The 23,263-nt window shown below is 42.0% G+C and overlaps 8 protein-coding genes across 8 annotated transcripts; 4 read left to right on the top strand and 4 right to left on the bottom strand.

Moving 5' to 3' along the window:
- Positions 1-165: 165 nt before the first annotated feature.
- K450DRAFT_277623 (uncharacterized protein) lies at positions 166-2,445 on the bottom strand (the record flags this gene model as incomplete). Its single annotated transcript, XM_051593268.1, has 3 exons — positions 166-1,298; positions 1,362-1,398; positions 2,362-2,445. 3 exons carry the CDS (start codon positions 2,443-2,445, stop codon positions 166-168), a joined length of 1,254 nt encoding a protein of 417 aa, XP_051448139.1.
- A 4,409-nt stretch (positions 2,446-6,854) lies between these two features.
- K450DRAFT_224380 (uncharacterized protein) lies at positions 6,855-9,168 on the bottom strand. The gene is made up of 7 exons (XM_051586208.1): positions 8,953-9,168; positions 8,820-8,887; positions 8,630-8,736; positions 8,299-8,562; positions 7,728-8,231; positions 7,456-7,659; positions 6,855-7,388 (listed from the first exon to the last, which is right to left on the bottom strand). Exons 1-7 carry the CDS (start codon positions 9,018-9,020, stop codon positions 7,161-7,163), a joined length of 1,443 nt encoding a protein of 480 aa, XP_051448140.1. The 5' UTR covers positions 9,021-9,168; the 3' UTR covers positions 6,855-7,160.
- Positions 9,169-9,555: 387 nt separating this feature from the next.
- On the top strand, positions 9,556-10,121 carry K450DRAFT_224384 (uncharacterized protein). The gene is made up of 2 exons (XM_051586209.1): positions 9,556-9,680; positions 9,751-10,121. The coding sequence occupies exons 1-2, from the start codon at positions 9,602-9,604 to the stop codon at positions 9,942-9,944; spliced, it is 273 nt and encodes a 90-aa protein (XP_051448141.1). The 5' UTR covers positions 9,556-9,601; the 3' UTR covers positions 9,945-10,121.
- A 561-nt stretch (positions 10,122-10,682) lies between these two features.
- On the top strand, positions 10,683-11,940 carry K450DRAFT_224388 (uncharacterized protein). Its single transcript, XM_051586210.1, has 4 exons — positions 10,683-10,738; positions 10,812-10,884; positions 10,974-11,121; positions 11,209-11,940. Exons 1-4 carry the CDS (start codon positions 10,711-10,713, stop codon positions 11,650-11,652), a joined length of 693 nt encoding a protein of 230 aa, XP_051448142.1. The 5' UTR covers positions 10,683-10,710; the 3' UTR covers positions 11,653-11,940.
- Position 11,941: 1 nt separating this feature from the next.
- K450DRAFT_224394 (uncharacterized protein) lies at positions 11,942-14,509 on the top strand. Its single transcript, XM_051586211.1, has 4 exons — positions 11,942-12,201; positions 12,286-12,902; positions 13,002-13,865; positions 13,934-14,509. The coding sequence occupies exons 1-4, from the start codon at positions 11,977-11,979 to the stop codon at positions 14,370-14,372; spliced, it is 2,145 nt and encodes a 714-aa protein (XP_051448143.1). The 5' UTR covers positions 11,942-11,976; the 3' UTR covers positions 14,373-14,509.
- Positions 14,510-14,672: 163 nt separating this feature from the next.
- K450DRAFT_268668 (uncharacterized protein) lies at positions 14,673-15,284 on the bottom strand (the record flags this gene model as incomplete). Its single annotated transcript, XM_051592888.1, has 3 exons — positions 14,673-14,913; positions 14,976-15,111; positions 15,236-15,284. The coding sequence occupies 3 exons, from the start codon at positions 15,282-15,284 to the stop codon at positions 14,673-14,675; spliced, it is 426 nt and encodes a 141-aa protein (XP_051448144.1).
- Positions 15,285-16,232: 948 nt separating this feature from the next.
- Positions 16,233-18,804, top strand: K450DRAFT_268669 (uncharacterized protein; the record flags this gene model as incomplete). Its single annotated transcript, XM_051592889.1, has 13 exons — positions 16,233-16,399; positions 16,475-16,518; positions 16,586-16,654; positions 16,725-16,768; positions 16,834-16,897; positions 16,963-17,013; positions 17,084-17,121; positions 17,183-17,236; positions 17,306-17,417; positions 17,476-17,846; positions 17,918-18,156; positions 18,229-18,282; positions 18,345-18,804. The coding sequence occupies 13 exons, from the start codon at positions 16,233-16,235 to the stop codon at positions 18,802-18,804; spliced, it is 1,767 nt and encodes a 588-aa protein (XP_051448145.1).
- Positions 18,805-20,356: 1,552 nt separating this feature from the next.
- Positions 20,357-23,199, bottom strand: K450DRAFT_224414 (uncharacterized protein). Its single transcript, XM_051586212.1, has 10 exons — positions 23,120-23,199; positions 22,266-23,056; positions 21,935-22,202; positions 21,608-21,869; positions 21,430-21,539; positions 21,242-21,349; positions 21,080-21,159; positions 20,922-20,979; positions 20,810-20,854; positions 20,357-20,739 (listed from the first exon to the last, which is right to left on the bottom strand). Exons 1-10 carry the CDS (start codon positions 23,160-23,162, stop codon positions 20,696-20,698), a joined length of 1,809 nt encoding a protein of 602 aa, XP_051448146.1. The 5' UTR covers positions 23,163-23,199; the 3' UTR covers positions 20,357-20,695.
- Positions 23,200-23,263: the final 64 nt, after the last annotated feature.

Genomic DNA, 23,263 nt, shown 5'->3' on the forward strand with positions numbered 1-23,263 from the left:
CCCTACCATCCAAGCATTTGGAAAAACACCCCAATACATCATTCTCTTTTTTTGAAGTATATGTCGCTACCGCTGATTTAATAAATAAAATAAAAAGAACCATATTGTTATTGAGGAAAAAAGAGGTTACGGTTGTCGGAGTTGCCAGTATACAAACTTCATTATTTATTGCTTATGTTTTTGTGCTTTAAAAAAAGATGCATTTAAGCTTTTAGAGTCTCTATATGATGTGAACAGATCTTGTGCTCTTCCAGCATTGAAGCATGCGCCCCAGTTCATTCTTCTTTGAGTGCTTCTGAAGTTTTCAACAAAAGCAAAATCAGGCGATACTGTATTTGGCTGATCTGAAGCTGGCAAAATATCTTCGGTACGTTCACTTGTAAACGGTCCGCCTTCTTCTGATTCTTCTGGCAAAATATCTTCGTGACGTTCACTTGTAGACGGTCCGCCTTCTTCTGATTCTTCTGGCAAGATATCTTCGTGACGTTCACTTGTAGACGGTCCACCTTCTCCTGCTTCTTCTTGCAAGATATCTTCGTGACGTTCACTTGTAGACGGTCCATCTTCTTCTGCTTCTTCTGGCAGACCTGTAGATACAAATTCAAGTGTGCGTTGCAGCTTTCTCTTGCAGTTTTCCATGTGCATATCGCCGTCCTCGGCATACTCTCTTGTGCGTTTTCTCAGCTCTTCCACATCTTCAATATCGCATGCCTCCTTGATCTTGCGGAACCGCTCTTGTGCCTGCTCACACGCATTTGAAAGGACGTCGATAGTTCGTTCCTCCAAGGTGACAATGCTTTCGGATATCGCTCTTGCAATTGCGTACAGCATTTTAATGGTCTCATCAGCACGCTCCTTGCTACCCATGTCCAACAGAGTTCTTTTTTGCCTGTGCAGAAATCGTTCTATTGCAACTAATGGTTCCATTGGTTGTTTTTGAACATGGCTATGGATAGTGATAGGATCCAAGACGTAGAAAGATTTAGCCCATGGTTTGCAAGGATATTCTTTCGCGTATGGTAGCTGATCGCTTTGTACTAAATCATTGGCTATTCTTGTAGGATGTATACCGAAGACAACGACAATTGGTGAGATCCCATATTGTTCGTTAACTGCAAGGCAATATTGGATGGTTCTTTTGGCAAAGTTGACGTCAATTGTGTTTTGTACTTCGACTAGAACAGGGGGCAAGGAATCGGCGACTTCACTGGGCGCAGATAACACATCTGAGGGTCTTCCATGAGGCCAATCCGTTGATCGGTCCGCGTACTTGAGATAATTAAGTCTAGCTTCAGAACCTGTATTATCAAAACGCTATGTTAGGTTTTATGTAACCTTAGAACAAAGTGATTGGTTCCTACCTAGCACAGCTTCGACAATGACGTTTCTGACAGAAGTCTGGGTAATATCAGTTTACTCATTAGGTCGGTACAGGGGCGATGTTGAGAAGACAGTATAAATGCGTTCAGAGTAGCTATATCTTGGAATAAAAAAAGTGTATTAGCCCTTGTGTTTCAAGAAATATTTGACCTAATAGCTGCCTATCATTTATACTAGCCATGTTACTTGAGGAAAAGTAAAGAAGTAACCGGTAATCAGAGTTACCGGTTTTCACTTTTTAAGCACTACAAGTTCAGCAACTTGAGCGTCCCCCAGAGAATCCATACAGGGAGGTCTAAAGAAAAGTAATACAGGCTATCGACGATGTTGCCAATGACCGGTAAGTCGCCTGAATTAGGATCAGGCCAAGAGGCATGCTGGACAGGGTGGCAAGTCCTGCATAAGCACCGTTCGCGCGAGTGCGTTGGCAAGAATTAAGGAACAAGAGACAGCTAACATGGCGGTCTTTTATAGTCTTTCAAATGGTGGGACTCCACGTCATATCATGACTGTTCTCATTGACGTAGGCACTATCGATGAAGTGGATGCATGAATTTGGTGATGGTTCAGAGCCAGACAAGCTGTTGAGTGTACTGTCAGTGGTCAAAGTAATGTTTTCAAATAGATAGTTTGTGGTCATCTTTGCCCCGCAGAAGTGTAACTTGCACGTCCTCCACTCCGATGTGCACGGACTCTCTAGCACTTTAATTCTGCATTTATGTTGCGTAAAAAAGGGGGTAAATCGAAATGTTGGGATCAGTTAGAAAGTACGAGAAAAAACATCATAATATCAAAGTACCATAATGTTGTATGACATGGAGGAAAAGCACCTTTTGAAGACGAGCAAAAGCCTCCAGCATTTCTAGTTATGTAGTTTGAGGAGAACACAAATCATCAAATCCAGAGAAGCATATGTAGACTTGACCATGGTCAGCCTAGCTCAGTTTTCGTGTCCACACTAGGTATACTTTGCATGCTTACCCTGTTGGTAGTCTTTGCCTGATTGTTGCCAACGTTATGGTAGAACTGCGACCCTAAGAGACTGGTAGCCTTTTGAAAGCTCATCACTGCATCAAAACTATAGATACATGACTTTAACATTTATTATGTGACGCCTTGTATTTTCTTTGTATCGTTGAGACTAATGGCAAGAATAAAATTTGAGTTTCGACAGAGAGTTTTGAGAGTACAAGGAATCTACTCAACTGACTTATGTGTCTATTTCGAATACATCAAGTCGTACGCTTTGCTTCGGCAGAAAAGTAGCTGTAGTCACTTGTATTGAGAATCTCTGCTATACCAAAACTTCAAGCTAGTACCTGGTAGAGCCGCAATACTTGCACCGAAGTCCTTCAGAAACTCCGATAGGGAAAGTTTTACTTCGTAACGAAGTATCGTCAACTTCGATCATGTATCTTACAGTGGTTTATGGAGGAAAAAAACCAAAACTTCCTCCAGTCTGTTTATTATTGATGAAGTTTTACGATGGCGAAGTAAAAATAGGACGTATGCATAGTTTTCGATGATTTTGTGGGCAACTCTTTTTACGTAACTGAGCAGCAAAGAAAGCGAGCTTCTTCTTCTTTTCATCTATAATTTCTCTACAGCAAAGGATGATATGATCTATGGCTCCCCTTATAGCTCCCTTGTGAGTAGTAGGAGCTTTGATAATATCTTCTGTGCAGTATCGCTGAAAGGTTTACGTACGAAGTGCCATCAAAATTGATTTTAAAGTCTTTGGATCGAAAGGACATAGAAGCTGTTCAAAAACATAGCTTTCAAAGCTTATTCGTTCTTTCTATAACTCATGGTAAACTCGCTATATCAATACATTGAATGGGATACCAATCTCTAGTTCAAGTTTAAAAGTTTACTTTATTATAGACTATTGTATACTAAGATTGATAGGGGGTTTGGATACAGTTACAACTACAACTACAACTACTGATCTATTCTAATTTACTAGTATCATATACAAGAGGGGAAAGCTACATACACTACTCTACTACTACTACTACTTTATGTTTTTATATGCATTTTTTTTAAAAAAAAAAAAAAGATTCCCCTCTTGTTTAGCGGTCCCCAAGTTCAGCAACTGGAGCGTCCTCCAGCGCATCCCATACAGGGAGGTCTAAACAAAACTAAGACAGGCTAGCGACGATGTTGCCAATAACCGGTAAGACGCCTGAATTAGGATCGAGCCAAGGGGCGTGCTGGACAGGGTGGCAAATCCTGCATAAGCACCATTCGCGCGAGTGTGTTGGCAAGAATTAAGGAACAAGAGACAGCTAACATGGCGGTCTTTTATAGTCTTTCAAATGGTGGGACTCCACGTCATATTATGACTGTTCTCATTGACGTAGGCATTATCGATGAAGTGGATGCATGAATTTGGTGATGGTTCAGAGCCAGACAAGCTGTTGAGTGTACTATTAGTGCTCGAAGTGATGTTTTCGAATAGACAGTTCATGATCTTTTTTGCTCTGTAGTAGTGTAAATTTCGCGTCCTCCACTCCGATGTGCACGGACTCTCCAGTTCACTCCACACCTGCATCCATTTTATTTAAAAAATAGAAGTCAATTAACATAAAGGGGTTGGTTCGAAGATACGGGACAAACTTCATTATATCACAGTAGCATAATACTGCATAACGCTGGGGAAAAGACCTATCGGAGACGAACAAAAGCCTCGAGCAGTTCCAGTTATGTCGTATGAGAAGACCATGAAATGTCAAATTCGGGGAAGCATATATGGACTTAGCCATGGTTAATTTAGTACAGATTCGGTGTCCACATCAGGTATACTTGGCATGCTTACCCTGTCGGTGGTCTTTACCTTATTATCGCCTACACATGTGAAGATCTGTGACCCTAAGGGACCAGTAGCCTTTTGAACATCGCACCACCTCTTTGGGTTACCACTGTAGCTATATCACTTTAGCATCTATCATATGGCGCCTTGTGTTTTCTTTGTGTTGTTGACACCAACAACAAGGATATAATTGTGGCCTCTGACAGGGAGTCTTGAGAGTACAAGGGGATGTAATCAAATTATTTGATGTGTCTATTTCAAATACATCAAATTGTACCCGTTGCTTCAGCAGAAAACAGATGTAGCCATGTATATTTGAGAATCTTTGCTACACTAGAACCTTAGGCGAATACTGTTGGAGCTGCAAGACTGCGCCAAAGTTCTTCAGAAATTCCGATAGAGAAATTTTTAGTTCGTCACGAAGTATCGTCAACTTTGGTCATGTAGCCTACAGTGGTTTATGAGGAAAAAGTCAAAAATATCTCCATTCTGTTTGCCATGGATGAAAGTTTTCAATCGAAAAAAAATAAGGATTTATGCGCACTCTTCGATGATTTGTTGCCAATACCTTAACTGAACAGTGAAGAAAGAGAGCTCCTTCTCCATATCGTCTTTGATTCTTTCACAGTAATGTATAGCTCTCATCGTAGTTCCTTTGTATATTGTATAAGCTTTGAAACTCTATTCTGGGCAGCATCATCGAAATGTTTGGGTAATAGGTGCCATCAAAATGGCTTCAAAGGCTTACGATCGAAAGGACATAGAATATTAACAAAGCTTACAATCTGCATTCTTTCCTGCAATGATTACTAGTTCAGTCCTCTCGAACTGAACGAACATGAGCCTAGAGTTCTTCTCCCTCCGTTCTCAACACTCAGGCTCAAGGTATGATTGAAGGGAACTACATGATATCATCACTGACCATTTATACCTTTACCAAGAAATTTATATTGTCATCTGGAAGTTCTGTGAAATAAAGAGAAAATGGTTATAGCATCTCTAGGCTCATGTTCGGATATCTGATGGACTTCATGAATTTTCTGGACAAGTTTATTTCGAGGGAAATTCATTGTAAAAGCACACTATATTCATCTAATGAGTACTACTCGCTCGTTCAAAGGACACCTTTTATTGTAAGAATATGCTATGTTTAGAATGATAGGGGTTTGGATAAAACGACATCTACAACTACTGATCTTTCTACGATCTACTGCTCGCTATACAGAAACCATAACTACAGTACATCTCGCTACCACTAACAGCAACATAGGATCTCGATCATGATTCGTCTGCACTACGCTGCTCTATTATTATTATTTTTTATTCATTTTTGGTGCAATACTGTATTGCATAAAATGAAAAATGCTTGTGATTGACAATTAATGGGATAGCATATTGTCTGAAGGTATATGATGATCCAGACGTCATATGCGAAATGATATGCTCCAGTTGGCTTGTAGTAGGATTCATAGTCGTCGCTTCGAGGCTTTGGTTTTCGTTCGACGCTCAATATATTTTTCAAAGTGTAAAACTGTATCATTTTTGATTCCTAAAGAACTGACTACCGCTTTATCATTTAGAAGCTTTTCGCCGTTCAGGACAAGGCAGTGCGTACGCCAAATGTACTTCCTATAAAGAAAAATGACTTAGATCTAAATCAAACATAGTAGCCATGGGCCAAGATATCATACCAGTTTATAGATCTATTGATGCCTTGCTTACGGAGCATCCGCTTCAAAGTCATCTCGGTGAGATTTTTGATCTGCTTCACACTAGTAGCTTGGCTGACTACCAGCGCTGGTCCATCTTCGTGTTAGTAACGGAATTTTATACAAAATTTTCATGCACAAAAACGTATACACTTACGGACGTCCTCCATGGCGTTCCGTTTAATTCGTATACGATATGCTCTTCCCTCTTCTATAGCTATCAGCGTCTGGACTTCTTCTAGCGTAGCATTCTCTGGGAGATCGCTCAACAGAGGATCTTGAAGTAATGACCTGACGACACTGGCATGATCGGTTTCTTCGCGAGAAATGTTGCGATCTCCTTTAGAGGTTTGACCGCTGGATGCCTGGGAAGGCAGGGAGAGATTATTTAACTGTGGCTCCATGTATACAGTCGTGCCAATATATGAAAGTGCATGGGTCGGAACGGCCGGTTAATAGACCAACAAAATCTGTGCAGTCTGTTGGCAAAGCGATTTCAAGGATAATTTGCCAGTCAAGAAAAAATTCGTAAACCCCTTCCTTCATTCTGACCTTCTCATCATTACCCATTGATCAACTCGCTTGACGATAAACATTTTTGCACACACGAGGATAGTATGAGCATTGGTTCTACAGACCTTTTGCATTGACTTGTAAGCATTCAAAGAACGGAAATCGGATGAGTCTCTTTGAGGTTTGATGGATCTCGGTCAGCGATGGGAGAATGTCTCAGGTATTTGAACACGAAACAGCTCCAACATACACGTTTAACTCGCTTTCCATTGTCTTTTGCAGCGATATGTAGACAAACTTAGCATCTCGAACAACACTATGACAGAAACGTCATAGAGTAATATGTGAGATTGCAAAATTTAGTTTTCAATCTGAATCGCTCGAGACAGCAATATGGTATCACTTAATATGTTTGAAGGAACGTTTCAATATGTTCGTTGCCTGGATAGCCTTCATGATGAGATTAAGGCGAGGTTGAAGCAGCAATGGTCACGTATCGTGCGTTGCTTCTGAAAACACGTGGAAATTAAAACCTCTGAAAGGCTGTTCCTGCATTAGTTTTATCCAATTAGCTTAGCTAACTAGAGAGCATCCTCGTTTCAACCTGACTTTACTATTAAATAGTTATTACAAAAGTGATGGATATAATATGTTACAGATACATATGCGTGGTATGCGGGTTCACGCAGACAATGATTTGCTAGTTGTGGGGGTTCGAATAGGTACAGAAATTGGCGACCCCATGGTCATGATTGAGAATGCCGTGCCTTTGTACTATTATCTTGCTCGGTTTTTACCAATTCTTGCTCGTCATAGATCGAAGTCTTTGGCATGACCATATCCCTGTCCTTAAAAATAGCACCGATGGAATTTATCCAGGTCCTGCGTTTCTCCATGGCATATAATGCATTATCTGATAGAGCAGTCTTGGGAAGCACCGGTACGGCTTTCTTTTTGGATTTTTGAAATCGTTGCTATCAAAATGATCGTGGTCAATGAGGCAAGATAATGGAAAAGCAGCCAAAGTGGTGATACACTTACGTATCGTTTAAAATAGCTGTGCTCCACTTGGCCATCGAGTCCATCCAGAATTTGCTTGTATTGCTCATATTGAAGCTGACCTTCTACAACTTTCAACAGCTTTTGCTTTCTACCGACATTGATCTTTACCTGCTCTCTCAAATCCTTTTGAAGTTTTCGCATCTCTGCGCAAACTTCGTCGTCTTCTCGTGAGTCCCAATCAATCTTATAATAAAATTGTCAGTAGTTGATATGGCAGCCGTGTTTGACACTGTGTAAAATGAGGTACTCACATCATCCTCGACAAGGAGCCCTGCATAACGCAACTCTCGTTTCAGTCTATCTTCGAAATTAAGAATTCTCTCAGGTGGGTAGAAAATAGGCTCAGTTGCTGTTATAGTAGGCTGGCCATTAGTTGCTTCTGTGGTGTCCATATCATCGTCGTCTTCTTCCATATTCGGGTCGGCATCTGTGTCTGCATGACCATTTATCTCTTCTGGTGATAGAAGGTTCTCTCGTAATAAGCAGCTGATAAGTCGTTCAGTCAATGAACCACAACTCAGGTCGTGCTGGCCGAAGTGATCGTCGGTAAATGACTCGGGTGACTCCAAATACCGTGCTCTCTCCATATGCAAGCCATTGGTATCAAATGTTCCGCGAGCCGAAGTTACAGATGGTGATCTTGAGTGCCGAGGAGAGGTATCAAACGAAGGAACTAGCATTCTCTCCTCTTCCGCCCAGGTATCTAAGTAGTATCGGCCGAGCGGTGGTATTAAATATGGCTTGACATTATCACCCTAAGCAGAACCGGTAATTAACAATTTGTGGCAAGTTACCATCGAGCGAACAGCGTTCAATACTCACCTCTTCCAAAAGCATCTCTCGTTCGCTCTCAGAGAACGTTCTGAAGTATGGTTCCATGGCATTCCAAAATGTTTGAATTGGTATTTGGTCTTTACTTTTGACTCTAATAAGATCAACCTCAATTTGTTCGACCTTCGGCTTTTGATTTGTCTTTTGGCCATTCCTGGGTGGCTGTGAATGATTTGCTCGAGCAGGGCTCTTGAAAATACCATTCTCTTTTTCTCGCCGATCAGGCTTTGGGTTCTCTTTACCCTTGGAACTCGTCTAAATGAAGAGACCATAAGTCAGTCAATACCAATTATATTGAATCAGGAGTTGAATGTTAACATACCTTTCTTGGTACGACTGGGCTGCCAGTGCTCTTGGCCGGTGGAGCATTTATCTTTGGCTCCACATGCGTATCATTATCGGGTCGCTTGGTTTTGACAACAGGTGGGTCTGCAAAATTATAATGAGTTAATTCATGTCGCGGGCATGAAGTTTGAAGAATGTTATATCGCTTCCTTGGCTATGAAACATACCTTCCATTTCACCTTTTTCTGAATCATCTCTTTCTTTTCTTTTTCTGCTTCCGTTTTCATTGGCTCCACTTTGGTTGAATATAATTAGAGCCGTTCTCACGCCAAAGTGTGGTTGTAATTAGAATTGACTTACTGTGTTCCATTACTAGGCTTAGTAAACTGGTATAGATGATCTAGAGCGTACAATGAATCAGAAATCATTGTGTTCCATTCATAAGATTTAAACCATTCCAGGTACCTGTTGATTCTTCCTTCACATGTGTTCTATCGTTCGACTTTGAGGTATCATCCTTTTTACTCCCCGACTTCTTGTCGGAATCTGGAAGTCTTTCCTTTCGCTTATCAGAAACCTCGCGACCTTTCCTCCATTTCTCAATAAATTGTGCGTCTTTTCGAAAATGTCGAAGTCTGTTGTCAGCAAGAGGAAGTAATTTCTCAAGGTTTGCCTTAATTGCCAACAGTTCATCAAGGCCCGGGATGTTGCTTATAACAGGCGCATGTTGGCCATTAACTTGTCGAAGCTGCTTGTAGTAGAGAGTTGTTTCAGCTTCAACAGCTGTAGGACTCTGGTATTGTCGAAACTGCCGAGAGTCTTTCTCCATCGCACGCGATATTCTATCAGCAAGTCTCCTTGCTACTGGCAAGCTGCCAAGTACCCGAGCTGAAAGATTAAATCCAGTCACTTTCACATATCACGTGCACAACTTTTCCTTGTCCCAAAAAAAAAAAAAAAAAGTTTATCCAGTACTGGACTGTCGAGCTAAACCATACCCTCCACAATCATGACAGAGGCAGCAACCAAATTGGACTTGAAGGAAGCAGTTGGCGGAAAGGTGGAGACCATTACAAAGAGAGTGTCAGGTTGGTGCCCAATCTCGGTTATTGCACATTGTCCTGATCTTGATCGCTCATCATTCGCACCCTACTATAGGCAAAAATTGGAAGCTGCAGAAAACCCCTACTCACCGAGCTCAAATGTCGAAAAAGCTTAGAAAGTCATGGGAACAACGCAGCCAAGAGAGGACAAAGCAGGAAACCGTCAAAGCTCTCGAGAAGCAGATGAAGGACGAAAAGCAAGCCGAAAAAGATGTATGTGGAATGGAAATGATTGTGCACTTGGTCTAGTTGTGACAAAATACTAATAGCTTTTTTAATAACAATAGCGCAAGCGAGAAACTACATTGGAACGTAAAAAGATCAAGGAAGAGAAGGAGCGATTAGAACAAATGGCCGAAAAGGTACGAAAATATTTACAAGATCACACGTTGATACATGATATCCACTTTTGTGTTGTAAGCATACCCTAATTAACCTAAACGTCTCTCCCCTAGATGTCATTTAAGAGAATGCAGAGAAAGAGAAAGAGAGAAGCTAAGCGAAGGGCAAAGGTTTAGATAAACGTCAGTTTCGACAACAACAACGTATCGACCAACCTGTTTGTTGGCACTAGATATCAATCAAGGCATCCTTTTAATTATTCACTGTATTCCATTCTTTTGATTCAACATTTCCATCACACATTGTTTTAAATACACTGTCATTACACTCAAAGTTAGACCGATGTAAAGTTTATGAAGACTATATAACAGCGCATCTGGAAGAACAGATTTGGTAAAAAGTTGCCTACAGTGTTACTTTCAACCGTGCTCTACCTGATTACACAATGCAATACATGATTTGGTTGAAATCTTAAATCAGTAACAGCAGTCTTGTGGCCTGCTCTATGGTGAAGTATCTGTTGAGTTACGATCGTCGTTTGCCTTTGATTTTGCCGTTGCGGGTTACGGCGGAGCTTGCAGAGCAACGATTGAAATTTCAGGAAACGGTCACAAAAACAATTTTGAAAACTGAATAGCAACGATCGTGTTTATTGTAACAAACATTGGGAATCATGTCGTCAAAATCAATAACATCCCTTGGTACGGTTCAGCGTTCATCTAGCGATATGTTTACAGCATTATTAAGTTTGATTGACCAACGGTATCTTTATAGTGAGCGCATTCAAGACATTGCAGCCTTTCCCCTTGGCTCGCCAACATGCACCTACTATGGTGGCAGCATGCAAGTAAGCAATACACACAGTCCAAATGAAATATTACCAACTTGATAAAAGGATTCAATTAATCATCAGCGAAACTATCATCGTTACATCAGACTTCATACAAGCTCAAAGCGACTAGCTGATTTACCACCAAGTGACCGACCAACTATTGGCGCCTCATCTATTTTCGAGAACTTGGAAGCAGATAAGAAAGCTACAGAGCAAGTCACCGAACAAGCTATACCTCATGAAGAAAAAGAAGTATGTTTTTATGAATGAGCTAATTTCGATGTGTGTTTACTGCGAAGCCTCAAATTTAACCCATTTAATTTTTCTGCTACGCCGTAGTATCGATGGGCATCTGCCAATTTTAAAACTAGTCCTCAAAAGCTCAACAAAATTGCACGACAGCTTCGAAATCTTAAGGTGGAAGATGCTATAAAGCAAATGGAGTTTTCTCACAAACGTATATCAAATAAGGTTCTCCACAACCTCGCATTTGCCAACAAGAATGCCAAGGAACAAAAAGGCTTTGAAAACTTAGTTGTGTCCCAAGCCTGGGTAGGCAAGGGGCGATATATCAAGCGCATTAAGCCTCATGGGCGCGGACGCTGGGGTATTATGCATCATAAGGAGGCACACATTAAATTTATTCTGAAAGAAGCTCCATCCCAAGAAACCTCTAAAGAACAAAAGCGCAATATTCGTGGATGGCACGACAACAAAAAGGTGTGGACCTCCATGGTAGAGAATAAGCCTATTTACAACGGCAAAGGATTTTACAACTGGTAGAAACTGCGGCCCATTCCAATGTAATAAAAATAGAGACACAATTTTTCACAGTAGAGCATTAACAGCTGCACGGAAGGAAACATGTATGATTCATTTGGATCCAAAGCGGATGACACTTGTTTGGTTTGCTGTTGGCCGTGAGATCCGATTGGACGGATTTTTTTTTTCTTGCCTGCCTTGGTATCAACGGCCCGCCCGGCTCAATTCGGCCCTACTATTCCGCCCCCAATCGAGCCAAAAATCATTATATAAAAAAATGCCTTATTTCAATTTTCAAAACGTGGTTCTCAATAAAATATTCATCTCTACCATTAACAACTTTTAATGACACACACAACCGCAACAGTCCTGGACCCCCAGTCGCTGTTTGTGCTTGGCACCATTGGCACTATCAGTCTGGGCACACTCGCATGGTTAGCCAGGAACCATCTTTTTACATCAACCAAGTCCCCCATCAGGTCCACTGGCCAGGTGGAATCTACTAAGAAGCAGACTCCTGTTGCAGCTCCTAAGAAGAGCCGTAACTTTGTGGAAGTCATGCAGCAGCAGGTACGTTAGCTTGACAACCTCCCTTGATATATCAGTTAGTTTTAATCGAAATGGTCCCTAACCTCTTTTTTGTTTTTACTGTAGAGCCGTCGCGTGATCGTCTTCTATGGCTCTCAAACCGGAACTGCTGAAGACTATGCCTCACGTATTGCTAAGGAATGTACTCAAAAGTACAATGTCAATGCTATGACCGCTGATCTGGAAGAATATGACATGGAGCATTTGGATGAGCTTCCCACTGACAAATTGGCCATCTTTGTCTTGGCCACCTATGGTGAAGGCGAACCTACCGATAACGCTGTACCTTTTTGGGATTTCATTAACCAAGAGGAAACCCCCCAGTTTTCTCAAGCCGATTCCGCAGAAGACCTTAGCCAACCTCTCAAGAATTTGAGATATATCGGTTTTGGTTTGGGCAACAAGACGTATGAGCACTTCAATGAAGCCATTCGAGTAGTTGACAAGAAGCTTACAGCTTTTGGTGCTACAAGAATTGGCGAATGTGGTGAAGGTGACGATGATGGAAGTTTGGAAGAAGACTTCATGGCCTGGCAAGAAGCGATGTGGCCTGCCTTCTGTGAGGTCATGGAAGTTTCGGAGACAGCCATTGGAGAGGCGGAACGAACAGCTACCTATCACACTCAAGAAATAGAATTTGTCAGTGAAACGGATCTTTATTTGGGTGAACTTGGAGATAAAACGTAAGCAATGCGGGACCCTTCATTATTTGCTTGGGCAGCCTCCCCCCTATATCCCCCTCGATTTTTCAACACTATACTGACTTTTTACTTTTGCTTCAGACAATCAAATTACGACGCCAAGAAGCCTTTCCCTGCCTTGATTCAATCCCGCGACTTGTTTACGAGCTCAGACCGTCACTGCCTTCACTTGGATATTGATATCACCGGATCTGGACTTCGATATCTCACTGGCGATCATATCGCGATCTGGCCTACCAACTCTGAAACCGAAGTCAGCCGCTTGGTAAAGGCTATTGGTTTGATCGACAAACTTGACGTTGCCGTCAAGGTCGAAGCGATCGATCCCGCTGCCCCCAAAAAGTACCCATTCCCTGTTCCCACCACCTACAGGTCCATCTTCCGTCATTATCTTGACATCGCTACGCCTCCTCCACGACCTGTTTTGGGTGCCATCGCTCAATATGCCACTTCCGAAGCAACCAAGTCAAAGCTGGAGAGCCTTGCTTCTGATAAGGATCTTTACAAAAGTGAAGTCGTAGAATCATGCAAGAATCTTGGCGAGGTTTTGGAGTCCATTGATAGTACACCTGGTGCTTTTGCCGATGTTCCTTTCGATCTTATCGTCGAGAGTTTGAGTCGTCTTCAGCCACGCTACTATTCCATCTCCTCATCCTCCTTGGAAAGCCCCAACACCATCACAGTGACAGCTGTCACCCTCAAATATACTCCAGAATCAACGCCCGATCGCACTGTTTACGGTGTCGCTACCAACTATCTGTGGGCCATGCACCAAGCTGCTCATCCCGAGATTCAGAATGTTGAAAGCGGCCCAGAATACTATACTAAGGGTCCTCGTGATACTTATTTGAACCAGGACGGTGTCAAGGTCCCTGTTCATGTACGCAAGTCTAACTTTAAGTTGCCTCGCAACCCAAGTGTTCCCGTTATCCTTGTTGGTCCTGGGTAAGTGCTCTATAAGTGTAGCCCGATTTTAAAGCGTGAATACTAACTACTCTCCATTCTGTTCATAGAACTGGTGTTGCACCTCATCGTGCTTTCGTTCGCGAAAGAGCTTTCCAAAAGCGCAACGGCAAAGACGTTGGCAAAACATTGTTGTTCTTCGGCTGCCGACGTTCTGACGAAGACTATTTGTACAAAGATGAATGGCCTGAATTGTTTGATACTCTCGGTGGCGAGTCCCGTATCATCAATGCCTTCTCTCGTGAAACTGATAAGAAGGTCTATGTCCAAGATCGACTTCGTGAAAACGGTTCCGAAGTCTGGGATATGCTTGACAAGCAACATGCATACATCTACGTCTGTGGCGACGCCAAGAGAATGGCCAAGGATGTGCAAACTGCATTCATAGAATTTGCCCAGCAATTCGGTGGAAAATCAACCGAAGAGGCAGAACAATACGTTAAGGACCTGCGAAGCAAGGGCCGTTACCAAGAAGACGTATGGGCGTAAATGTCGTGTCGATGACTCCCCCTCCCCTTCTCCTATCTCGCATCCTCGCATATATTTGATTTCCAGCATGCAGCACGTATATCCTTTAGAATTTGGCTCAATTTTAGAGCGTTTGTTTTCTAGATTTGTCAAACTTGTACATTATAGTAGTATGACGAAAAAATAATATTTCATTTTATTGAAATCGCACTATAAATCTGTCTGACTACGAGTTCATTGATGAGTGAGTAATTTCTACATTGGTTTGAGCGTGGCCATCTAAGTTTGGCTGTAATGTTTAATGGAGTTTGGAACCCGTACTTATTGTCTGTCGCCGTGCTTGTTGACAAATTCAGTCAAAAACTTTCTGTCGCGCATACCGACGAATTCGTCAACAACCTTGCCGTTTTGGAAAGCAAACACAGTAGGCATGGCGGCAATTTGATACTTTTGAGCAATATCCATGGCTGAATCCACATCAAGCTTAACAAGGGTCACCTTCTTGTTGTCGGCAACAGCTTTAGTAAGAATAGGTCCAAGCACTTTACAAGGGCCGCACCACCTATAACATCCATGGTTTAGAAAACAATTGAAGCACTGCGAGCAGCACGGTCAGCTACTTACTCGGCATAAAAGTCAACAATGACAGGGTGGTCTGCTTTCTCTACAAGGTCAGCAAAAGTCTTGTCGGTAGCTTCAATGGTCTTTCCGCTGCTGACGACACTAGAGGTGTGAAAGAGTGAAGGCTTGATTGAGGCAGCTATTAATGAACATTATCCTGTTAGTAATCGTGGAAGTAGCCAAAGTAGATTTGGCGAGCAAACCAGGACGTCCATTTCACCGCAACTGATACAACACTCGTACCATTGCGACTAACAACTTACTTCTAATTGCCTGTGATGCTGGTCGAGATAGTGTGCGAATGGCGTTCATTTTGTTGGTGGAGGGTAAAAGCGTGGTCTGGCAGAAAAATACCCTGTCAGTCAGGTTGTCAAAAGCGGATCGGAGGTCAAAATTCCCTAAATACTCACTCACAGACCGTGCTTGATTACAAACGCCATAGCAAAACATGCGTGCCAGTACGGACGAGCTAGCAAGTCACATCAACTTAATATTGAACACATGAAAAAGGCCCTACACTATCTTGGACTAATCCAGGACCAAAATAAATCCAAGTAGACATAGGAAGACATTGAATCTATGACTAGAGGTTGAAGTCTGCTGTCGCTTTCATCGTTGGATATGATCTACTGATTTGATCCGAGTATCCGCTGTGTCCTAGGTAAAAGTTTAGCTGGCAAGCTGACAGTATCTACCATACGGCATCCCTTCTCATGAGGCTTAAGGTTAGCATCGCCTTTTCGCACTTCTTTGTTTGAATTCAATGGCTGATGCGGACCGGGCATCCACCGCTATCGGTCAAATTTCATATGCAAGAGCCACGGAAAGAGTATCACGGGGGCCCTACGGCTGTTTCCATATCTAAGCCTGGTTTTTTGCATCGGTGCTCTTTTCGAGGCATGAAACAGCCAGTCCGGCTGTATTTTGGAGCATATTGGCCAGCTTCTCAATTTCCTTTGTTAAATGATGGGAGACATTGAATGTGCATGCTTTCCAGCGTAAGCCAGCACGCTATAGCTACCTTCTCGATCAAGACAAGATCTTTTAACGCCTACCGATCTTGATTATTAACCATGGCCATAAATGGTCAAAATTTGCTTTGCTTGCTCTCACTGAAACTTTTGACGTGCTACTGACGGACAAGACTTTTTCCGCATGGGAAAGAATTATCCGTGCTTTCGAATAAAATTGGCAGTGTGTTCTGTATTTCTCTGATAGTGCTTGGTTTCTCTTCTCCTCGCTATATTCTCATCACCCACGATGTCTAAACCCAGCAGCCCTGTTCAGCAGGAGAACAGCGATCTCTCGTCATCCGATACTGCGGAAGTCAGCTGTCCACAACCTCCCCCTACCATGCCAAATAATCCCACCGCCCTTAGCGACGAGGACCGACCAAAAGGTTTAAAGCTTGCCCTTATTTTTTTGGGGTAAGACACTATGATGAATGATGACTCTATAGGATAGGTACAGCGTACGGGATATTAACATCGCAAATATTGCAGCTTGTTTTTCAGTGTACTGCTGGCAGCCCTAGATCAAACTATAGGTAAATGCAGCCTGTACACATTGATCTTCCGATGCAACGTGAACTAAACAATTTCTAAATTGACAAGTGACGACGGCGTTACCAAAAATTGCCTCCGAATTCAATGCACTAAACCAAATCAGCTGGGTCGGTACAGGTAAGATGAATTGCTTATGGCAGATAAGTGTATTGCCTATGGAAACTCACCGCTGTTTGCGCTCGAACAGCTTACATGCTGACTTCGACTGCTTTTCAGCCAATTTATGGAAAGGTAAACAGAAATATTTGATAATGTTACGAAATTGATACCCATACTGAAAGTGTTCTTTACATAAGCTGGCAGACATTTTTGGTCGTAAACCAACATTACTAGCAGCAGACATCATATTCTTAATTGGAAGTAAGTTTGGTCTGCTTTTCACTTCCATGTATCATTGTCTGGTATTTATGGCATATTATGGATAGGTATATTGTCTGGAGCTTCGCAGAGCATGATTATGCTTATTATATGTAGAGGTAAGTGGATATCAACATATAAAAGGGCTTTTTAATGGTTCGGACGCAATGATATTTATATTTCATAAAGCTATCCAAGGTATTGGTGGTGGTGGCATCATAGCAGCGGTAAGTTTAATTGATGAGAGCGAACAGATGAAGAAGATGAATATTTATCTTTAATGGACAGGTTATGATCGTCATTGGTGATATCGTCACCCTCCGTGAGAGAGGAAAATACCAGGTATGTAGCCGATCATGAACCGTTGTTGACATGACTTTGGAATAACTTACTGACTTTCTCCAACGTTAGGGTATCATCGGTGCGTGCTGGGGCATTGCATCAGTTATAGGGCCTCTGCTAGGTGGTGCATTTACGGATCATGCATCCTGGCGATGGTGTTTTTATGTTAATTTGCCCATTGGTAAGCATCTGGATCGTGAAAAAGTATATACCGTCCAATACTCAATTGTCTATCTTAGGTGGTGTGGCACTGGCTGTCATTGTCTTCTTCTTACATTTGCCACATCCAAAGTCATCTATCATGGAAAAACTAAAGAAAGTTGATTTCCTGGGAACTTTACTCTTGGTCGCTGCTGTCGTAGCATTGCTGTTACCAACTGAATGGGGTGGCATCACATACGCTTGGAATTCCCCAATTATCATTGGACTGTATTGCGCCGGAGGTGTTTTAGTGATTCTCTTTTTGGTTCTGGAAAAATGGATTGCTCCCAACCCTGTCATCCCATTGCGTTTATTCAGTATGCGGACCCCAGTTCTCATTTTTGCCACCTCCTTTTTCTTCGGTATGGCATTTTTCACTGGTATCTACTACCTTCCCATCTACTTCCAGGTAAAGTCTCATACATAGCTTTCTATATGCTGCTACCGCCATCCATGCTCACAGATTCATGAAATTTATAGGCTGTACGAGGTGACAGTGCTACAGCGGCTGGATTGGAACTATTGCCGTATATGCTTGGTGTGGTATTCTGTAATATTTCTGTGGGTTTTCTTACTGCAAAGACAGGTGTATACCGTATATGGATTTGGATAGGTACCTGCCTTATCACCGTTGGTTCTGGTCTTATCACTATGCTTGGATATTACTCTAATAGAGGAGAGCAGATTGGTTACTTGCTCGTCGCTGGTGTTGGTTTTGGGTAAGTTTATGTTAATCTTGGATGTATAAGCATAGTATACTTTAAGTCTTACACACTATCTTTCTGGTTTAGCTGCTGCATGCAAACCCTCATTGTTGCCGCCCAAGCATCAGTATCATACAAAGAGTAAGCTTCTATTCGATTCACAACCTAATGATAAATGAAACTAATGCAGTCTTTCACAACAGCATGGCTGTTACAACAGCTTTCGTAAACTTTTCTAGAACATTAGGAGGTGTATTTGGATTGGCTATTGCCGGTACACTGTTCAACAATAGGCTGATATCGGGGCTGATGACGCTCAATTTGAGTCCTGAAACTGTACAATCAGCCGCCAATGATGTTAAATATGTCAACTCCCTGTCAGGCACGGAGCACGAGGAAATCATTCAGCAATATGTTGATGCACTCAAATTGTGCTTCATCATCATGGTGCCTTTTGGAGGAATGTCATTTTTGTGCTCGTTGGGTATCCAGCATTTTGCTCTCCGAAAGTCACTTGGCGAGGCCAAGGCTACTGATGAAAAGCAAAGCGCAGCTGGTCAAGCAGCTGGTCGAGATACCGAACAACCAACTCCAGATACTCCCGCCGATCCTGTTAATCCTGATCTCGAAAAAGGTCACCCTGAAGCAATGGAACGCCAATAAGGTGTCTTCCAATGTACACACTTTTTCACTTAGTAGGTGGCTCATGTAACATATAAAGTTGATAAGATATCAACTGCCTTACAGCAGATACCCTAGTACAGTATTTACTGTCTGTAAGAATGCTGTAAGTGTATTAAACTTCCCAAGCAAGACACATATCCAATAAAGAAATAGTAGTATGTATATTTATTATTCTATTACAAAGGGGACCCGATTATACAGAGTGTCTACGTGTGATTTTTCTACAGCAATTGAACAGTAAGTAATTAGTGAGTAAAATTGAGTCAGCCAGCCAGGGCGAAGAATCATTGATATATAAAAATCATGAAGGATACTGCAAAGTTTATCTTTCATTTTTATCATCGGCATCGTCATCAATATAGTCAACAACATCATCATCTTCTGTTTCCTTTCCTTTTTCTCCTTCTTCTTCTTCAGCGATTGCTTTTGCTATGCTTGAGATGGGTATTTCACACGTAGGACAGTGGCACACAATATGTTGAATGGGAAATAGAAATGATGCATATGACCTGTACGGTGTCGGTGGAAATGCCGTTGGTGATGAAGACGGTAGGATTTCATTCTTGGACACGCAGGTCGGACGGATGGCGTCATTGGCTTCTCGAACAAACTTCAGATACCTAGGTAGTGTTACTCGAAGCTGACCCATGCTGAGTAGTTGCTGCTTTGGAACCTTAGGCGTTCTTGGTGTCCTATTGAGCTTGCCAGTAGATACAACCGTACTAAACAAAGAAAAAAAAAAACGATGGTCAGAAATTTTCCTTGTCTAACAGCCTTTTTTTTTTAAGATAACCTTGGGACATGTCGTGCAGCGTTGATTTTGGATAGCGACCGATAGTATTCCTTTGTTTCAGGAGGAGCTTCATGCCACCATAGAGAAACGATACGCGATATATCATGAGGCAATGGAGCATTCAATCTTTTACGTAGGGTTGATTGCTTTTCAGAACGATAGAGAAGGAATGCGTTAGGAGGTCTCAATTTTTCCGTAACTTGTCTGTCTTTCCTACTAAGCTTGGAGGAAGACTCCAATGAAGAATCAATCTCGAATTGTTGTTCTTGCAAATCTTTCGAAGGGGACATTCTAGAACAGAGCTGCTTTAAGTATACAGTAATTGGCGAAAGAGTCAAACAGATATTTTGTAAAAATAAAGGAAAGATATCCGAAAACATCCGTTAAAAGTAAAGCAGCGCTCTTATTTGCAAATAGGCATTTTGGTCAGCAGGATAGGACATTCACTTCTTATGCTGGCTAGCCGTTGAGAGCTTATGTATCAGCCATTTAATATGATCCATACTATCTCCTCAGCCTTTGTGAGATCATAATAGGCAATTGTCCGGTAGTAAACTATCGCTAAATTGTTCAAGGTGTTACACTGAGAAAATCACCTCATTTTCATTCTGTTTTAAGCTTATGGGAAATCTACTCTTGCTTGTATTCCGTTTGAAACAAAAGAACAGGCCGTGAATTAAGCGCTTATAGCTATGGCCGCTTCATCCAACATGGGCATTGGCTCAAAGGCAGTGGATCACAATCAATCGATCAAAAGTTACCAGTCTCAACTATATGGGCAATCCCCTTTGCAAGTACTCTCTTATATCGTCAGCTTAAGTGGGGAGAGGTAAAGAGATATTTACAGCCGTTTTATTTCACTGGAAATGGGACAAAGAAATAAACCGCGTGGTCGCACAAAAGATAAAGTAATACGGTGCATTGACAAACTCGGTATGTGTTCGAAGAGATCCACCAGAGTGGATTATCACTTTTTACTTTAACCCGTTCAAATAACCTATTTGCCGTTGGGCTGAGCTCTCATCATCTTTGCCTTCAGCTTGGTGGCGGATTTGTGCTTCTTCTTGAACACTTGAGTCAATTCTTGGCGGACAGACTCCCAAGTAGCAGTGATTTTCTCCCTATAATTGAGTAGACGCATCAGAAACTTTTAGTTTACCCACGTAATGAACCGTGCGGTCAGATACTTACATTGAGTCCGTGCGCATAAATACACCGTCGTCTTTATAGGTTGATCTGTAGAAAAATCATAATCAGTATAAGCGGGAAATACATAATTGACTAATATTGGTTTTGAAATTACCGTTTGGATAGCTCTTGATTTCCAAAATGGAAGAAAAAGAAGGGTGCGTTCTGCATGACTTGCTGCTGTCGTTGAAGGACGGCAGGTGCGGGCATTGTATTGTCTTCTTGTGTATGTATCAATATCTTACTGTCAACAACATCAGCAGAATCATCATCGTCTTCGTCTTCTATTTCTTCAGGTTCTTCTTCTTCTTCTTCCGTTTCGGAATCCCCGCCGAAAAGTTTAAATGGCGTTTCTGCAATTATTTTTGTCACAAGCATCAGAGGGTGAGCACCAAGACGGGTGGACTACACAAAGACAAAAAACCATTGGCTTACCTTGAGCACCTGGTGTGAAGAGTGGCTTCAAATTGATATTCACTTGGAAATGCTTATCACTCGAGACTTCTGGAAGAACTTCCTTTTGCTGCTGAGCGAGTTCTGCTTCTATAATCGTGGATGGAGGGGATTAGTTTGCCAGCCATTTTTTTTTTTTTTTTTTTTTTTTTTGGTGCCTTTCAACTTACCCTTATTTTGGGATTCTTCAGGTTGCGTTGTATCCACAAGCAAATCCGCATCCTCTTCGTCGGGATCAAAACGTAATCCAGGTGTCCAACCCGCAGACTTTGGTGCTTCCCTAATGTGTCAAGAATAGCTTTAACACTTGATGATCTCCATGGAAAATTGCGTCAGACATGTATTTACCTCAGAACTGTTCTGTTATCTTCCCCGAACATGGCCTTCAGTACATCAAGTGAAGTTGACTTCTCTTGATTTAGTTCGGCCGCTATTTCGTCTCGAGCAAGGTTATCTTCTTGCTTTGCTTGATTCCATGATTCCTCTTCGTCACTGTCGTCGTCCATGAAATCAGCTCCCAGCTTGAAACGCTCATCACCACCAAACGTCCGCTGTAATTCTAGTCGTTCTCTGCCTTTCTCGCCTTCCATCACTGGATTGATATTTAAGGCTAGATACAGAAAGTGTTAATCTATCAAGTCCATTGTATAGTGCATGGAAAACTTGGTAACTTACCTGGGGTATCATCGTCATCAGATTCATCAGAGTCAAACATCCATTTCATAGCGTCTTTCGATTGATGCTGCTCAACAACATCATCGCTGTCATTGTCATGCTCTATGTTTTTCGGTGCTTTTTCATCATCGTCACCGAAAGTTATGTGACCATCCTTTCGTTTCCCTGATTCAACTTGAGCTAGCATTGCAGCAATACGTTCTTTCTCCTCGTGTCTTTCCATCTCTCTTTGTTCCAAGGTCTGTAATCTCTTTTCGTTCACTTGTTCCTGATAATGTACGTTTGTTAGCGACTACGCGCAATTTCGGATTAACATGCAACCAAACTTTACCTTTGTCAACTTTGGCGGTAATACAGGTGATTTAGTTGTGATCTGTACAGCTTCGTCTTCATTTTCACTATCTTCTTGCATGGCATAATTATCATCATGGTCACTAGCATGATCGTATGACTCTATGGTATCGTCGATATCCTCGTAAAACATTGGCAAGCTTCGAGTTGGTTTCATGCGAACTTTGATGTCGTAGAGCTTTAGCAGGTTATTTTTGTAATGCGATGGATCAAAAACAAACTGAAAAGAATAGATATAAATTAGATTTGGTAATTGGTATGCAATGGCCTTATCAGCGAAGCTACTTGCCTTGGTTCCATTGTCCTTTTGCAATCGCATTACTGCGATCGCTCTTCCGTATCGTCCTCGTTTCCAACCTTTCCGTCCATCAACGTTCTTGTCGTTAACCAGAGTCATATCTCTTGCAATGAAACCATCTGCATCGGTATTCCGCCGTCTCTTGGAAGCTCTCTCCTCTTTTTTCTCTTGCTTCAATCTTAGTGCCTGCTTTTCTGCTTCCAGCTTTTCTTTGTATTCTGGCTTAGCATCTTCGATTTTCATGACTCCTCCTTTCCACTTCGCATTATTGTACACAGAGAGACATTTGGTCCACTGATTTGTGGTCGTTTGTATCGTGATATAACCGAACCCACGGCATTGATTTTCGGTATCCTTAGCTATACTTGCGTCCGAGATTTCTCCAAACATTTTGAATCGATTTTGTAGATCGTCTGCTGTCATACTTCTGGGCAAGCCGCCAATATAGACTCTTTTCTCCAAGGCAACGTTGGCTAATAAAAAAATTAATGAATAAAATCAAGTAAATAAACATTTTCGTCTGAAACTAAACCCACCTTTAGGAGCTACGCTTTCTTTGTCCTCCATGGCAGCGTTCATCTATGGTAGTAGCAATGGCAAAGGTCGAGAAAAAAGCAAAATTCTTGGTGGCCAGAAATTTTTAGCGGTCACGCTTCCACTTTCACAGCGTCGGATTTTGC

Source organism: Umbelopsis ramanniana (assembly GCF_025399195.1).
Source record: "Umbelopsis ramanniana AG unplaced genomic scaffold K450scaffold_6, whole genome shotgun sequence".
NCBI lineage: Eukaryota > Fungi > Mucoromycota > Umbelopsidomycetes > Umbelopsidales > Umbelopsidaceae > Umbelopsis > Umbelopsis ramanniana.

Excerpts from the sequence above, each read along its gene's own strand:
- K450DRAFT_224394 (XM_051586211.1), top strand. The coding sequence starts at position 11,977 with ATGACACACACAACCGCAACAGTCCTGGACCCCCAGTCGCTGTTTGTG. Across the intron at positions 12,202-12,285 it reads TGGAAGTCATGCAGCAGCAG|AGCCGTCGCGTGATCGTCTT; the intron begins GTACGTTAGCTT and ends TTTTTACTGTAG. Across the intron at positions 13,866-13,933 it reads GTTATCCTTGTTGGTCCTGG|AACTGGTGTTGCACCTCATC; the intron begins GTAAGTGCTCTA and ends TTCTGTTCATAG.
- K450DRAFT_224414 (XM_051586212.1), bottom strand. The coding sequence starts at position 23,162 with ATGAACGCTGCCATGGAGGACAAAGAAAGCGTAGCTCCTAAAG. Across the intron at positions 22,203-22,265 it reads TACCGCCAAAGTTGACAAAG|GAACAAGTGAACGAAAAGAG; the intron begins GTAAAGTTTGGT and ends GTACATTATCAG. Across the intron at positions 21,160-21,241 it reads CTTCACACCAGGTGCTCAAG|AAACGCCATTTAAACTTTTC; the intron begins GTAAGCCAATGG and ends AAATAATTGCAG.
- K450DRAFT_224384 (XM_051586209.1), top strand. The coding sequence starts at position 9,602 with ATGACAGAGGCAGCAACCAAATTGGACTTGAAGGAAGCAGTTGGCGGA. Across the intron at positions 9,681-9,750 it reads CATTACAAAGAGAGTGTCAG|GCAAAAATTGGAAGCTGCAG; the intron begins GTTGGTGCCCAA and ends ACCCTACTATAG.
- K450DRAFT_224380 (XM_051586208.1), bottom strand. The coding sequence starts at position 9,020 with ATGATTTCTGATTCATTGTACGCTCTAGATCATCTATACCAGTTTACT. Across the intron at positions 7,660-7,727 it reads GGCTCCTTGTCGAGGATGAT|ATTGATTGGGACTCACGAGA; the intron begins GTGAGTACCTCA and ends TTTTATTATAAG. Across the intron at positions 7,389-7,455 it reads ACAGCTATTTTAAACGATAC|CAACGATTTCAAAAATCCAA; the intron begins GTAAGTGTATCA and ends TCATTTTGATAG.
- K450DRAFT_224388 (XM_051586210.1), top strand. The coding sequence starts at position 10,711 with ATGTCGTCAAAATCAATAACATCCCTTG. Across the intron at positions 10,739-10,811 it reads AAAATCAATAACATCCCTTG|TGAGCGCATTCAAGACATTG; the intron begins GTACGGTTCAGC and ends GTATCTTTATAG. Across the intron at positions 10,885-10,973 it reads ACTATGGTGGCAGCATGCAA|ACTTCATACAAGCTCAAAGC; the intron begins GTAAGCAATACA and ends TCGTTACATCAG.